Raw genomic sequence first — 18149 nt, 5'->3', positions numbered from 1 at the left:
ACAGATATCCAAAGGCTATCCTGGAATGGATACCTCCTGGAAGAAGGAGAAGAGGAAGACCTAGGAGGACATGGATGGATGGAGTACGGGAGTGCATGACAGCCTGAGGCTTAACCGACCAAGACACCCTGAACCGCACTTTATGGCGGGAAAAAATTCCTAACAAGAAATAACTTGTAGGCTGAGAAAACCCATTGTAAATGGAAACACTCCTCTTGAAGAAGAAGATATATCGATTACCAAATAAAAGAGCTTTTTTATTGTAAATATTTTATTGATCATTCACAGATTTTCATAATTTCTGGAAGACAAGATACAATGGATTTATGATAACTAAAGTAAGAGATGTATACTTGCGAGTGCAATGTATCTAAATATCTCTATAAAACAGCACCGATTGATGTACCGATCTTGTAGTTGAAGCGACATATGCAGCCGTTAGGGGAACCTAACAATGGAATGTAACGAAAATGCGAGACGAAAAAATAAATTATTGACAAATATTTGTATTGTTGCAATCATAGTCACAATCATAGAAGCATGATTGTGACATCATACTATTCAAAAATTCTAAAAAGTTGGAACTCCAGACACTGTCGTATCTAGTTATCATTGTAAGGCGAAGCATGATGACCATGTTTTAAATTTTTTTTTTTTTCAGAAAGACCTAGGAACGTTTTACACATTCACTTATACGCATGGTTAAGGGGATAATAAGCCACATCTGTCCACCCCCTAAATCCCCCCCTGATTCGAGAAAAATGCATCACGTGCTCTAATCACACTACTAGTAGTGCGAGCGTGGGAAGTGCCTCTAGTGGAAGCCGTGGTTGACGTCACTTCCGTGACCAATCAAATTTACTCAGTAGAAAGTCAGAAAAACTGTGAGCCCATTGTTAAAATATTCACAGCTCACCACTGTTTAAAGCATATGTGTCTTCTAGTAATAGAAATATGCAAAATTTTCATGAGAAGGAGTCCCTGGCAGGCTAGGATCTGAGTGTGGCATCTTTGGCTACATCCCAGAAAGTAGTGCATGCACAAAATATTTAGGGCATCCAAAAACCAGTGTGAGGTCCTGCAGGCATGCAGCTTAGAGGGGAACCCTTCTAGCAATATAACTATGAAAATGTGGAGAAACAGAATACTGTTCACAGTGAGAAATGAAGTAGATGCATTGAATTTGAGTGTTTTCAATAGATTATCAAGTAACAAAATAGTGTGTGAGGGAAGGGTTACAACAACTATGCAGTAGACAGATTGGACAGACAAAGACATGATGATGTTCAGTGTTCTCCCCAGAAAATTTTGCCAGCCAGGTGGCATGAAGTACCCAAGTGGCGAAGTGTAATACTTTGCATAGTATGTTCGAATTAATATTGATCAAGATCAGTGAGCAGTACCATGCGGTATGGTGAGAATTGCTAAATTTTAGCCTGACGGTCAGTTAAATTCACCGGGCGGTGTGCCCATTCGATAGGTCCTGGGTAGAACACTGATGTTGCCTTATCAACCTGAATGCCTGCCTACTTACCCTCTCTTTTACTTTCTGCTTTACTTCACAGAGACTGAAATTGAAGTAACATCTGTCGTTACATTATTATGAAATATCAGTATTTTTTCCACATTAATTGGCTTTCACTTTATCAATCTTTAAATGTCAGTGGCAATTATTCATTTTCATTGGTCTTTGCACAGATCATAATAAGCTGATCTTTGTGCATGGTCCAACTATACCAGGTTTTGTTTTGATGTAGGACTATGGCCAACACAAAAATTGCTGACCGGGCTAGCTGGGTGGGTAAAGTGCCTGTCTGGCAACCCAAAGGTCGCGGGTTTGAATCCTGCCTCAGGCCTGGATAAAAGTACTGCAAAAACCTTGGGAGGTGCATTATGGACACAGAAGCCGATGCGCCAACAACTACCCAAAAAAAAAAAAAAAAGTACAAAAATTCAAATTACAGGTTCAATAGATCTTACAATGACCAATATGATTTTCAGTGTTGTGTACAGAGAGTTTTTAGTAGTGTATTTGCAGGGTAAAAAATAGATTAATATATCTTTTAATATTTAATATAATAATTTTTTGTTAATATACATTTTTATTTTAAAATTTATCTTTCAATTTATTGTTTGATTTGACCATTACTAAAAATAGAATTTGCTTTCAATCCTCATAATATTCGAAATATATTCAATACGTTTTGCAGAAATGGGGAACTTGTAAAGGGGACTTAAGTGAAGCAAGCAGGGATGGAGCCTGTCTAGTACAACGTAATACTGTACTATGCTTCATTTTTATATAATAATAATAATAATAATAATAATAATAATAATAAAATCTTTAATTGCAATGATAGACATACAATTAGTTCCCATCACAGCATGGTGGTGCCAGGGGTTTACAAAACATATTTACAAAAGATACATAAGAAAAACATAAGTTACATCAGATTATTAACAAAGCACAGTTTTACATTTTCAGTTCGACGAGGATACCCTTCCTGTATTTTTTATTATTGACCACTTCTTGGAGGTCCCCGTTGATGGCTTGCAGTGAGGGCAGCATTTGCTTTGGCAGGAATCTGTCGGTTAGTACTAGTCGGTTACGGTTTGCTAGCAGCTATGCTGAAGACCGGAGATAAGGGGGAGGAATGCGCCAAGAGCAGTGATCCCAGAAGTTCGGCTCTGTAATTTTACCGGTGGCCATCTTGATGGTGAACAGCAGCCTTCTTTCTTCTTCTGCTAACTGCGTTGATCTGAGAGCTGGGGAAGATGGAGTTTGCTGTTGGCCCATTTTAGAAGCCAGAATTCAGCAGAGAATATTCTTTTAATGTTGGATTCGGCGGCCGAGGCCCATATCTCTGAAGCATACAGTATTGTCGGGTAAAGGATTGATACGATGTATCTTTTTACCAGTTGTGGATTGGTGGTGTGGAGCAGCTGTTGTTTGGCGACCCAGAGTAGTGAATTCAGCCTCGACTGTATGAGGTTTATGTGATCATTGAAAGATAGTTTGTAGTCGAAAACGACCCCCAGATCTTTGTGTGTTTCAACACTTGGAAATGAGGAGCCGTTAAGCACAGGCTCCAACGGCTCATCGTTACAATCAAGATAAGTGAAATCACTAATTTCTTCTTCCAAGGTAGATTGGTGTATATTTTCTTGCAACAACAAAGCCACCCGATGTTGAGATTGGGTGAATATCCAGATTTGTTGTGAGTCATGCCATTGTTGTCATCATCATTACCAGAGGTTATAGCTAGCTTTGATGGTTGAGATATCTGAGATATATTTAGCTGTGAACCCTTTGTAGGATAGGAATGTATAAAATGGCCTGCCTGTGTGCACATGCAGCAGATCACTTACAGTCTCTGATCAGGCAAAGCCCTTCCACTGACTTGCCTGTCCTGCGTCAGCTTAGCATTGGGATTATCATTTTGCATATTTGATACACCTGATCCAACAGATAAGACATTGTGGATCATCATCATCATCATCAGCCATTTTCAATCCACTGCAGGATGAAGGCCTCTCCAGCAACTTTCCAGTTCCTTCTGTTTTGAGCACTGGCCATCCATTTACTACTCAAAAACTCATGAATTTCATCTATCCATCTCCGCCTTTGTCTTCCAGGTTTTCTTCTAGCTCCTCTTGGGTACCATTCTGTTATTTTCTTAGTCCATCTGTCATCATGTCTTCGAGCTATGTGTCCTGCCCAAGACCATTTTAGTTCTTTAGTTTTGATAAGAATGTCCTTTACTTGAGTTTGCTGCCTAATCCATGTGTTTCTCTTCTTATCTAACAGTCTGATTCCCAATATAACTCGTTCCATTCTTCGCTGTGTAATTCTTAGCTTCTCTTCCATACTTTTGGTGAGTGCCCAAGTTTCACTTCCATAAGTCACGGTGGGGAGTATACATTGATTCATTATTTTACGTTTCAGACAAACTAGGATATTGCTCTTCAGTATGTGACTATATTTCCTGAATGCTATCCATCCAGAATTTATTCTTCTCTTGACTTCCAGCCATTTATCATTATTACAGCTAATAACTTGTCCCAGATAAGTATATGACTCCACCTTTTCAATTACTGCTCCTTCAATCATTATTTCCCTTTCCGTGGCATACTTGTTCATCATTACTTTTGTTTTAGCCATATTCATCTTTAGTCCAAAATCCTTACTAACTGTGCATAACTGATTAAGATTTTCCTCTAATTCTTTGGGATCATGGCTTATGACCACAATGTCATCTGCAAATCGTAAATGGTTTAGGTACTCTCCGTTCACATTGACTCCTTTCTGCGACCAGTCTAATCTTCTGAAAGCTTCCTCAAGGGCAGCAGTAAACAGCTTCGGCGATATTGTGTCTCCTTGTCGAACTCCTTTCTCGATTTTAAATTTGCTAATGTCTCTGTCTAGTCTAATAAAGGATGTAGCACTCTCATATATTTTCTTCAAAATCATAATATATGGAGTATCTATGCCTTGTCTTTCCAGTGCCCGAAACATTGCCTTATGCTGTATGGAGTCAAATGCCTTTTCATGATCCACAAATGCCAGGCATAATGGTGTTTTATATTCATTTGCTTTCTCCATTAGCTGTGATATTACGTGAAGGTGATCCATAGTTGAGAACCTGTCGTAAAGCCAGCTTGCTCTTTCGGTTGATTCTCATCAAGTATTCTTTCTAATCTGTTAGTAATGACCCTTGTGAACAACTTGTAGATATGGGATAACAAGCTAATTGGTCTATAATTTTCAATTTCTGATTTATCGCCTTTCTTATGCAGCAAAACTATGATTGCATTATTCCACTGCTTAGGCATCACACCTTTTCTAATGCACTTTGTGAAGAGCCTTGCCAGTTTTTGTGTTATGTCTCTTCCTCCCAATTTTAACAACTCTACAGTAACTTCATCTTCCCCCGGGGCTTTCCGATTCTTCATTTTCTTCAATGCATGTTCTACCTCATCAGGAAGAATATCGGGTATGTCGTATGTGTTGCTACTTTGCAATCCATGTTCCCCACTGCTGGTATCATTCCCTCACTCCTTGTATAATTCTCTATAGTAGTCTTCTGCTATTTGAATTATGCCTTCTCTGCTGTTTATAAGTACACCATTGCTATTCTTCAGTTTCAGTATCATTTGTCTTTCTGTATTACTGCTCATGGCTGCTGATTTAAATCCTTTGTTTTCCCTTAATGCTTTTTCTACTTTTCTTGTGTTAAATCTTCTTATGTCCTCTCTGAGTCTCTTTCTAATGGCTTTGCATAACTCAGTATACCCAATTTTCTCCCTGTCAGTGTTTTTCTTGCTCTTCATTTGTCGTCTTTGGTTCATCATGACAAGTGTTTCTTGACTAATTTTTTCTTCTTTGGATTTCTGTTTCCCTATAGGTTTCTTGGGCTTTATCACTTTCAGAAAGTTGCAATATTCCTCGTCGTTATCTTGGTCCTGAGCAGTCTGCAGAAGCTCAAACTTGTTCTTAAGTTCCAGTACATACTGCTTTTTCTCCTCCTCTGTTATTTCAAAGACCTTTGTATTATTTACTCGAGTCAGTTTTTTCCTTTCCTTTCCTACATCTATATCAAGTGTACATCTTACCATTCTGTGATCACTTCCAACATTTACCTTATTCAGGACGGTAACATCATTCACAATATATCTTCTGTTAGTGAGGATGAAGTCGATTTCATTAGTTGTTAATCCATTTGGACTCTTCCATGTTCACTTTCTGTTCACCCTTTTCTTGAAAAAAGTGTTCATTACTGACAGTCCTTGAGATTCTGCAAATTCCACAAGTCTTTCACCTCTTTTATTTCTTTCACCAATTCCAAAATTTCCTATAGTTCCTCTTTCTGCGCTGTTTTGCCTTTTTCCAACCTTAGCATTGAAGTCCCCCATAATAACAGTGTAGTGGGTTTTCTGCTCATCTAGAAGACTCTCAATTTCAGTGTACTTGTCAATTTCAGTGTACATTGTAGATATATACAGTATTAGGTTATTGTTGCTGGAAACTTTGGATACCTTAAATTTGAGTTATTCATTTCATTGATGTAGAACTATTATTCTGTAACACATTTTGACCAGCTAGGCATAATTAATTTAGTAATTTACACTAAATGATGAGTCTTCAGTTACAGATTTATGTTATTCTGTTCAAGTATAAACTATAGAAATTCTGTTAAACTATAAACAGTCTAATATGAACAGATCAGTGTCCTTTGCCTTCTTCAGTCCTGTCAAGTTTCTAAATAACTGCTTTAACAGCCACCCTCTTCACATTGTCATGGATGCCCAACACAAAGATATATCTTTGTGTTGGGTGTTCATGTTATTTATTATTATTAGCTGTATGGTGCAAGAAAGCCTGACGCTTATGTTGCACCAGCCAAAAAAAAAAATTCTCGAGTTACCCTGAGAGAGAGAGAGAGAGAAAGAGAGAGAGAGAGAGAAAGAGAGAGAAAGGAATCACCAAGAAAGAGACGAATGACGATATCCAGCCCAGGAACCTGGGTTTGCCAAGCCCATACTCACCAGATGTGAACCCCTGGGGTTATTTACAATAATAATAAAAGGGGCACAATTATGTCAATGGTTATGGTTAGTTTTTTCTGTGTTTTATCGGTTTGTATGTAAGTAAACATATTGTCTCCAATTAGATTGTAAGATTCCTCTGGACACCTGTATTGGGAATCGTATCCTTATAAAATTTGCGAATAAAGAATTTTATTATTATTATGATGAACCACCAGTGTAGTGGCCAGAGTTTGAATCCTGCCACAAAGAAAAAAAATTGTGAGGGAGGGGGAAAAAATCACAAAAGTTGTTTCACTGGGCATACCCACCTCCTGCAAGGTTGATGTGATGATCAAAGCAGAGAGTGGCACCATCTGGTGTTGCTCCTAATTACTACCACTTACCATTGAATGCAAAATGCTAAAGCTAAACAGATCCACCCCCTTCATAGCTGGATGATAATGAGAAGTAGAAATATTCAGGTCTTGGGCAGAGGGGTCATTTCAAAAAGTTGGAGGTAGTTTCCCGAGGATGACAGTGAAGTAAGTGGCTACCCATATGGTTACCACAACTGAAGGGCAACACCACCAAGACCAGTCAAGTGGAGATGCTTCCAGCACAACTGTGCAAGTGACCACCCAGGAAGGAAGAAAGTCAACATGTGAAGTAGAGCACTGAAATGAATACATTCATCATGTGAGCATACTATGAAGTAACCAGGCTAAAGACCAGTATGACAGTGTACAGGATGAAACTACACACCAAGTGATTGGAATGGTTCCTGACTGTTCATATCACCAAACAGCAGACCAGACACAGACCATTGTCATGGAGAACCTGATAGTTCCTGCAATCTTGGAAAAAATCAAGTAAGATGAGAGCAACGAACTGTATAGAATAAGGAATGCAGACACAACCAAACTAGAACTAGAGGAAGAACAGCAAATACAAGAAGTACAACCTAGTGCAGCCAAATTGGAAAGGGATCCTGATATCCAGCATAGGAGAAGAGTGGAAGAAACCCCTAGCAGAACTTGAGGGAATAGACTTTAAAAACATTCCTGCCGTACCAAAGCAAAAACCCAACAGAATCCTGTGGTAAGTAAAAAAAAGTCACAGACCACCTCAATTGGCAAATAATAAGAGATTATCTCAACAACAGCAAAGTAACACTCGGTACCATCCACACAGCCACTTACTGTGCCACTGTAGTAGCCACCAGGATGAATGGAAGAGAAACCAGAGATCAACAGAACACAAAACACAGACAGGGACCCAACAGCTGGGGAAAGGAGGCTACAGCTCAAGATAGAAAAGCCAAGAGTGAAGATAGGCCAACTGAACTGAACCAGTACCAATGGGGTAAAAGAATTTAAAAGTGATCAGAAAAGTGAAAACCATCCTAAAGAAAGACAATATCCATGAAAAACATGAGACTTATCATCAGAGGATCAATGAATACTTTGGCACCCTCAAGCAGAACTTTCTGGCACTCAGTAAGAAACTTTGGCAATACAGGGAGGGTGCCCAGAGAAAAACAAACAACTGGATATTTGATGAACCAGAGTTCTTTCTACAGGAAAGTTATAAATGAGTTGAAAGCAATGCACTCCACAATCAGAAGGCACTAGAAGTTTTGGGGCCAACCTGTAGAGCAGCAATGTTAGCCATAATGGCTGTGCCCCCTGGATAAGCTTAGAACGGAAGAAAACAAAGGACACACAAGAATGACAGAATGGGAGATTCTGGAGGAAAAAGTACAACAGTCATTCAGAAAGTTCCACAACTGGCAAGCTGCAGAGATAGATAACATCCAAAACTACTGTTACTAGAAATTCAGCTACACACACACACACACACACAAGCAAATAGCAGAGCAATTCACTCAGATGAAAAGCACCCTGACTATCAGATAAGTGATTCCTTAAACAGTTCACCCAAATAAAAAGGCACTCTGATACAATCTCCCAGTATCTGATTCTGGGATTGTGTCAGATTGACACAATCTGGGTGAACTGTTTAAGGGATCAGTTATCTCAAGGCTAAGGGCAAAGACACCCCAAATCCAGTGCAATACACACTGATCACTTGTCACCCAATAATGTACAAGGGATCAGTTATCTTAAGGCTAAGGGCGAAGACACCACAAATCCAGTGCAGTACACACTGATCACTTGTCTCCCAATAATGTACAAGATCCTGACTAGCTGCATAACCAAGATATTAGGCCACTTGGGGAGCCAGAACATCAGGGCTGAGTACAAAGGGGATGTGAGCAGATGAACAAAAGATGAAGGGGGCAATTCACCATTAACATGGCAATTATGGAGAAAGCCTACAAGAGGCATCCACTGCAACCTGTACATGGCCTACATCAACTACTGAAATGCCTATGGCTCAGTGTTCCATAGCTGGCTGATAGATCCACTGAAGATCTACCCGATACTGACACATATCATAGAATCAACAGTGGCGAAATGGAAGACTGACATCAAGGTCAAGAACATCACAACCAAACCGATCACCATCAGAAGAGGAAATTCTCAGGGAGATGCCCTGAGCCCACTTTGGTTCTACCCAGCACTGAACCCACTGTCTACCCTGCTCAACAACAGCAAGTATGGATATACACCAAAAGAAAGGAGGAAGAATCTGTACACCCTCTCACGCCCAATGTACTTTTGAAACCAAACTTCATGCGGCAACTTAGAATCAGCACTAACACCTATTCCGGATCACAAAGAGTTCAGCATTGATATCAGGATGCAGTTTGGCCTAGACAAATGCAAAACCCATGGATTGTATTAGAGAAATCCAGTTGATCAAAACTTCCAGCTGAAGAAGGTGAAGAGATTGAACCCATGACAGTGGGAGCGACATGCAAATATCTGGGATGATGCTGGCTCAACATCTAGAATACAGAGATATCAAGGCCTGCTTCACTGAGAAGTACAAGTTAAAATACTATCAGATATTAAGGTACCTGTTGAATAGCAGAAACATGGTCAGAGCTATAAACACCTACACTTTTCCAGTACTATCATACTCTGATGTGTAATTTAAGGACCATTCAGGTTTTCACCTGTAGCTTCTCATAGGAGTGGCCTGGGTGTATATATATATATATATATATACATTTTTTTTTTTTTTTTTTTTTTTTTTGGTTGATGCTATGTCATTTTTCTACTAATAATACTAATGCTAAAATGCAAATTAACTTTAGTGTCTTCATAAGTACATTTAATATTTTAAGAAATATATCATGTGACGATAACATAATTTGGCTTTTTAATGCATAGTTAACTCATTTTTAGAGCTTGATAAGTCTTTTTTTTTAATGTATATGAACAAATCCCAGTGCTAAATATCTCTTTATGATTATCAGACTCTTCATCTGATGATGATAGTGCAATTAATGAAGGTAGTACTCCAGAACAAGAACAGTTGCCTCTGTGCACTTTCCAGGAAATGTATCACAAGCATCGGCAACCAACATCTTCCCCATCAGACACTTCTAGTGCATCCTCAACAAGAGAAACACCATCACCACAACAATGGCATATGAAGTATAATGGAAGACTAGGAAGAATGGAAGAATATTGGCCAGAACACAGTGGAATTGGGAGTCCAGTAACAAACCTAGCTGATGTTCTGCAGAATCTCACACCAAGTATGTGAAATATTTATAGTACATGCATAAAGTTTCAATGCTAATTTATATAAAATATACATTTGTAAAAGAATAAGAGAAGAAGTTTACCTCAATATGATACATAGAACACTTCCATATGATACTCTGCAGAGAGTTTCTGTATGATACTCTCCTGTAAGATCCCAATCTTACAACCACAGAAAGAAATGATAAATTTTGGGAAAATTTTGAAATTTATTATATATATTAAACAGCCAGAGTTAAGGAAATTTTTGTTGCATTTCCATAGTTGTTTGTTTCAGTTAGAGAGCGGATTAGTGTTGTTAATTGGGGAGGGGGGCAGTTCTGACTAAAACTGAACAATAGGAGTGTCAGTTAGAAGCCGTTTTGTTTATGGTAAAGGAATTCTAGATCAAGCCAAGATCTGATATTGTAGCACTGAATAAACAGGCCGAACCTGAAGTGCGCTCTTATAAATTTCAAGGGTGGTCACTTCAAAAAGGCATAATGAAAAAGGGTAAGTGAACAAGGACAGTCAGAAGAAGTGTTCCAGAAATTTCTAAGCGTCCAGGTGTCCCTGCTACGATTAAAGGAGCCCAATCTACCAGAATGGGGGCCGAGACAATGGAAGAATAATTGGACGAATAAGAAAAAGATGAAGAAAGAGAAATTAATGGTGACTGGTCAAGGAAAGGGGAAGAGGGATGAACAAAAAGGAGAAACAAGAGTGTGAAAGAGAAGTGAGACAGAATCTTTGGGTAGTGAGACTGGTCTTGAGGTGTGTGGAGGAGATTTTTTTTTGGAGGAGGGAATTTTGAAGATGGGAGTTAGAACAGGGCCAGCACTGTTCAGTGGGTATTAATAATAGTAGAGTGAGGGAAACGATTCAGAAGAAAATCGGCTCGAGTAGCATAGATAGTTGCAAGAAAATCTAAGGAATAGCCAAAAGCAGCATCCCAGAAGTGGTGCCTCCGTAGCCAGGTGGGCAGGAGCAGCAGTGCACAGCACAAGCTTCTTGATTTGACTAGGGCTTGAGCTTGCGACCACCAAATACAGAGAATGTGGAAAGGTCAGGGAATGACCACAGCATATATATCCCTGGAGCAATATGGCCTTAGTTGCTAATGCTCCTAAAAACCAAATAACAACAACAGCATCCCAGAAGCAGAGCCTCTGTACAATGGAGAGGATCAACAAAGAACACAGTCCAGAGATGTGCGCCTAATGAACCAGTAAAGGCCAGGCCCAGGGAGATGACTGCTGGAAGGAGACCTGAATCCAGAAACCCCCATTGAGGCAGAGGGAAGAAAAGAGAAAGTAAGTCCTGAAAATTTTGATTATTCTAACTGAAAAAAATGGGGAAAATGAATAGGACTGTTAGACAATAAATAAGTTGAACCGAATACTGCATTTTAAAGGAAAGGGGGAAACAGTAGTAGATAGAGAGGAAAAGAGTGAGAGAGTGAGTTACCCATCTGTAGTAGAAGCTTATATAAAATAATGTATTAGACGTTATTGTTATTAAGAAATAGTCTGTGCTCAGAGGGAACAACCAGTTTGTTCATAACCTACTGAAGGCTCTGAAGAGCCAGGGAAGGTTGTATGTCAAATTTTATGTTGCTTTATGATCCTAATGGTGAAATAAACTTTGTTAAAGTGATAATATATATGGCTCATCGTTCAAGAGAAATACACTCAGCTCTATAGAACAGGGGTGGCCAACTTAATTTGTGATGCAATCTACTTTTTTTTCTTGAAAATGTGCCGTGATCTACCATCTCAAGAATTTCATTGCACATGGTTAAAAAAGTTAATCAACACATATTGAAATATGTTGTTTATAAATTTTAAAAATTAAATACAATTAAGAATTTTTATTTGAAATTCATATCTATTTAAATTTTTAATTTATGTGAAAAAGGTAAATAAAATAAATTTATTGAGCAGCAGATAGCTTGTGGACCTTGGAAGGAAGTGAGGATCCCTGTTCTAGAATTGAAATTGTACAGGAACAGCCTATTGAGGTTCCAAGGTAAGCTGGGGGTATTATAAAGAGAAAAATAGAATTAAAGAAGAAAGATTAATTCAGCATTTGTATCCCCTCCCCCACACTCCTTTTCTGGAGAGTATCATACGGAAGTGTTCTACATATCATATTAAGGTAAACTTCTCTTATTCTTTTACAAATATTGATATCAACCTAGAACATATTGAGCATTATAGTTCTGGTTTATACTATAAAATATATATATATATATATATATATATATATATATATATATATTTACCCTGTTCATTTAAGTCTACATTAGTAGGTAGTAAAATAGTATATAAAAACAGTGAGTACCAAATAACTTTCATCTTTATCATAGAAAAAAATTTAGTTAAAATATCTCTATTTAGCACTCTCTGAAGTGATATTGTGGAGAAAATGCAGCAATATTTGGCAGGCATGTTTTTGGTACAGTGCAAAAGAAAATTGTATGAAAAGCAAAATTAGTTACCAAAATCACTACTGGGGAAAATTGTGTTGAACAACTTTTCCCCCAGTGGCAATTTTTGAGCTATGCAAATACCAGAATTTATCAGGTATTTGCATAACTGATAAATTCAGAATGGAAGACAAAATTCTGTGGATGAGGATAGATACCAATTGTTGCAGCATAATTCCTCTTGCTTTACCAGAGTATGCTTTGTGAAAGTCTATTACTACAATGGAAGCAATACAGTAGGAGAAATTTGGGATTACAGGCTTTTCACACACCTGCAAACAGATCTAATGACATGTGATGCCATAAAAAATTATTGCACAATTGTGGGAGACAGAAGTCTGAGAATGAAGAGGAGGAGGAGCAAAATGAAACTCTTCAGCCAACATAGGATCAAGGGGCTTCATGAATTGCTGTTGTATGTGACAGTATGGTGTATGAGTAGAACTACAAGACCTTACTTGTGTAAGGGCTTGTAGTTCTCATACACCTCCCCTCAAGTAACCACTGCAAGTGGGTGATGACAAAACTTGACTAATGTTCTTGGCACTTCAATTGCCTGGGGTTACACTGAGTGGACGTGGAATATGCTTTGGAGAAACTAGGCTCATTTTCATGCAAGTGGGTGTTCATAAAATTGCAGGATTTTGGTCATGGAGCAAAAATTTGCAACATAAGAAATCTCCTTATATGCACCTAAGGTCATTGTGTCGTGTAGTTTCATAGGTACCTTCAGTATTGGTCCATTATTTTTTGAAGAAAACCAGTCCTATTGGATAATGTTCAGTCAGTGTACGATAATACTGAGATCTGTTAACAATGATTGTCATTTCACAACTGCAACAGCAAGGATGCATGGAAACAACAAGGTGCAATATACAGAACCACTGTATGATGTGGTTTCACAGCCACCTCTCTGTTATTGTCCCATTCTTTTTTGAAGAAAACCATCCTACTGGATCCGTAATGTGATCATTTACTACTCAATGGTATTAAAGCATGTTATAGTGACTGTTCTCATCTGAGCAACTGATGAGGCCCAAAAAGAGTAATGAGCTACTTTATTAAACTTGACTTGTTCATTTACAAAAAGTGTATCCACGTCAATTGCCTCACCTCACTCATTGTGAATTTGGAATTTTCCAGAAATCCATTCTGCCAGGGCTAAAAGGAGCAGCTGTGAACTGTGACACTTTTCCTCTTCTAGAGCTGCTGATCTTACACCAACCTGATAATGAATTATTCAATCTAAGAGAATGAGAAAAGATACTAACCAGCAAGATTTCCCCTCCTTAAGTAGAGAAAATCTTTCTAACAATGATTTTCCTTCTTTGACAGATCCATAATTCATTACTTAACAAATCAACTTGTGAGCAAGCTTTCATCATTCCTCATCCAAAAGGAATTCAGAAAATGTCTGCAACATTTTCTAAATTCCTTTTGGATTACTTGTGGAAACCACATGAGCAACCCATTCAGAATCTTTACTGAACAAACTGGGGGAATTTCTGTTAAAACTATCCCACATGCTACATTGAACACGTAAAGGAATCATAGCAGAATGGGATCTGATAGATGTCTCAGATGATGAAATAGTTCAAGAATTGAAAGATCAGAAAGTTACTTATGCTAAAAGAATTCTGGTCCAAAAAGATGGAAAATTTGCCCCAAATCATAGCATCATACTGACATTCAGTACAAATTTTCCCAGTACTCTAACAGTTGGGTATTTAAACTGTGTCATATTCATTTATTCATCCCCAAATCCTCTATAGTTTTATGTTCCGAAAGTTTGGTCACATGTCAGAGGATTCAGTTTGCTCATATCGTGGGTCAAAAGATCAATCAGATTGTGCTGCATTATCTCTTTGTTGTCCAAATTGTAAAGGCAACCATCCTGGCCACTCTAAAGCTTGGGAATAAAATACAGAAATATAAGGGTGAATATAAAGTAACATATCAAGAAGCGAGAAAACAAATTTTATTAGTTATGCCAAAAAAAAAAAACACACTTGCTGATGCCACTAAAACTTGTCTATAGGAACAAATGCTTTGATTCTGCTGAATATATATTTAGCTGATTGGACCTGATCTCAACTATGAGCTGTGATGATACAAGAACAAAATTCAGTTGACCAAGCCAGTGATACCCTTGTTTCATTCCACCTAGTGCACCCTCGATATCTTAAACTATGTCTAAACTGAAAAGTTCAGAATTTGCTGAGAAGAAACTACAACATACGCTATGTATGGACATGTGACATAAGTAATGAACCATTTCTAGAGATCTATGCAGAGAAATGTATGGATACCGGATGTTCTGTCTTTCCAGGAAAAGAAAAATCAAAAATAGATTGTCAACTTCCTGTTTTATAGGATTCCTGAAAAATTATGGTATTGTAGAGGTCTATGGTACAACAAAGATGAATTATATGATCTGATTAATTTTGGTGATCCTGTAGCAGTTTGCCTTTAAGAAACAAACTTGACTCCTCAGGTGTCTCCAATGATTGAGAATTCTACTTTGTGTAGACAAGATAGAAATACTGCATCCTTTGCTCATAGAGGTATAGTCATTTTGGTGAGTAAATAACATTCCCTCTAGACATATTCTCATGCAGACATTCCTGATAACTATAGCAGCATGAATTGCAATTGGAATTACCATAATCCTTGTTTCATTATGTTTTTCACCAAATCTGGCATTAAATTTTAAAGAACTTGATGTGTTTGCTTTGCAGTTACTGACTCCTTTCTGCATACTGGGAGATTTTAAAAGACAGCACCGTCTATAGGAATCCTATATGGAAAACAGAAGACAATTAATTTAATCTTTACTAGATAAGAACAACCGTGCCCTGTTAAATACCATCATACATTTTCTTGCAGGAACCATGTTGCCATTGATCTCTCCATCTGCTTCCCCACTCTATCTGTCTGTCTGTAGAGTGGGTAATGCTTAATAATCTGCACATAGTGGCCATTTTCCATTCAAATGCCAACTCCAAACAGCAGCCTCTTCACAATCATAGCAATGTATGATGTGGAAATTTTCTAATTTTGGGGTATAGTGTATAGTGTGTTCGTGTCTAACGGCACCAGGGGTTTCCCCCATCTCTGCGTTGCTTTCATTGTGGGTGTAACTGTTCACCCACAATGTAAAGGCCAGAGATTTAAAAGTGTATGGATATTGTATGAGTGTAGTGTTGTGTATCATTGTTCTTCTGGCCATTTAGCTGCTAGACCCCTGCTGGGGTCCAATGTTGTCCACACTATGCCTCGTGGAGGCAGACCAGGTACATTAGTATTGAAATATTTACTCTGGCAGGTCCTGCCACCTACTTTCCTGAGATTTCAGTGGCTAGGACCTAAAAAAAATATAAAAAAAAAAAAAAAAAATATATATATATATATATATATATATATATATGATAATATATGATATATAATAAAATAAAATAAAATTTTCGTTCAGTGGGGGTTAAGAAAATTGAGTAGAAAGGCCAAATGAGTTTAGTGTGAACGCAATTAAATTTAGTCATTATTAAATTTTAAGTTATGTTGTTATACACTTGCATATTAGGTAGAGTGGGGGGAGACAGAAAGCTGGGGGAAAAAGACAGAAATATGGGGACGATAGAGAAGGCGACCCCAAATCATCATTAGGTGATTTGAATCAGACATCCCTGGTGATGTGTTCAGTTGTTTCTTGAACTGGTTTAGTGAAATGGCATTTTTGATAATTTCAAGAAAATTATTCCAGGTTTTAGCACCTCTGTATTTTCTATTTTTCTGTTCTATGACTTTTCCGAAAAGCAGAGCCTTCATCTTTGCTTCATTTCTTAAATAGTATGATATTTCTTCTTTTTCCATTGTTACAAAAAAGGATGTGAGGAGAGGAGGAAAGTTTGGCATTTCCAATGCACTGTAGACAAAGACCACCCCAGCTTTCTGAAGTAATTGATAGATTAGCATTAGTAGAGGTATATGTTGCAAGAAAGCAAGCTTATACAGCATCAGCCAGAAAAAAAAAACCTTCCCATTTCACTCATCCATTCGTTCCAAATGTTTGTCTAGTTCTGCCATGAATTTATTTATGCTATAAACTTCCGCAACAACAGATGGAAAGATGCTTAGTTGTTTTGCTTCCTTGTATCTCGGACTGATTGATGCATTCCAGGGAATTGAACAAACACAGTGATTGAGAATGGAGTTCATGATCGTAAGGTTTTCTTAATAGAGGGTATCCCATGAGATGATTCCATGTGTGAGGCAAGGATGAATTAAGGAAAGGAATACTGGTCTGAGAAGGGAAGGAGTCACCCAAGCAGAAGCAACACTGAATCACTTAGAGAAAATCGCACGGCCTTCTGTTAATAAGTCCGGCTATATTTTATAGCTGCAGAATGAGCTGTTCAGCAGTTTCAAATGTTACACACAGTAAGTTATGGCCCTGTATGTACTGGAGGTCACGCAATTTTTTCTAGAAAGTTAGCACGAGTGCTGCTGGTGTATTTTCTGTTAAGCCAATTTTGGTTTTTATTATAGCTTTCAGAGTAGATATACTTGCATTTCAGTGAAAGTTTGAGCACTATGTGAGATTGCATCAAAGAGGAAACTAATGACCATCAGTTGTGGATAATATCAAAAGGAATTCAGGTTGCAAAAAAAGGTGATTTTATTTAAGGGTCTAATATTAGCATTAGTAGATGCATATGATGCAAGAAAGCAAGCTTATGCAGCATCAGCCAAAAAAAAATAAATAAAATGCTCCCATTTCACTCCTCCATTCGTTCCAAATACCTGTCCAGCTCAGCCTTAATTTATTTAGGCTATCAACTTCCACAACAAAGGATGGAAGTCTGTTCCACCAACCAACTACCCGCTAGCCAAAGGCAAAATTCCGCACATCTATCCTACATCTGTCTTTCCTCAATTTGAATTTATGCCCTCTCAGGTGATTATTCTGAGCAAGAGGAAGAATTCCATCGGCATTCAGCATACTCAAACCATTCAAGGCTTTATACACCTCAATCAGATCACCTCGCAGGTGCTTAGTCTCCAGACACTGTAATTTGCAAAACTTAAGCTTTTCTTCTTAAGGTCAACCCTTTGTTCCATTCACTAATCTTGTTGTCCTTCTCTGTACTCGTTCCAACAGCTCTACATCCTTCTTAAAATGAGGCCTCCAGACCTGTATACAGTACTCAAGGTGTGGCCTGACCATTGCCTTATACAAGGGGGATAATCATCACCTTATTCCTGCTAGAAAAATTCCTGTATATCATTGACAAGACACCATGAGCTACTCTTGCAGACCATCTGCACTGCTCAGAAAACTTCATATCTGCCTGCACAATTACCCCCAGATCCTTTTTGTTCTCTACCACTGTCAGTGTAGTACCACAGAGTTGATACGTTACTCTGGGATTACTGCTTCCTATATGTAGTACTTTACATTTGTCAATGTTAAACTTCAG

The 18149-nt window shown here is 38.1% G+C and overlaps 1 protein-coding gene across 2 annotated transcripts in view; it reads left to right on the top strand.

Moving 5' to 3' along the window:
* LOC150087127 (disco-interacting protein 2-like) overlaps window positions 1-18149 on the top strand; it is a 1128863-nt gene that overhangs the window by 152041 nt on the left and 958673 nt on the right. For both annotated transcript variants that reach the window (XM_090372979.1, XM_090372978.1), the window contains exon 7: window positions 9914-10198. In XM_090372979.1, coding sequence (XP_090229105.1) covers window positions 9914-10198 — 285 coding nt within the window. The remainder of the gene's footprint in view (window positions 1-9913; window positions 10199-18149) is intronic.

The sequence above is a fragment of the Mastigoproctus giganteus genome, chromosome 4 (genome assembly GCF_048544385.1).
Source record: "Mastigoproctus giganteus isolate SK-2022 chromosome 4, ASM4854438v1, whole genome shotgun sequence".
NCBI lineage: Eukaryota > Metazoa > Arthropoda > Arachnida > Uropygi > Thelyphonidae > Mastigoproctus > Mastigoproctus giganteus.
This window is presented reverse-complemented; position numbering and strand designations above follow the sequence as displayed.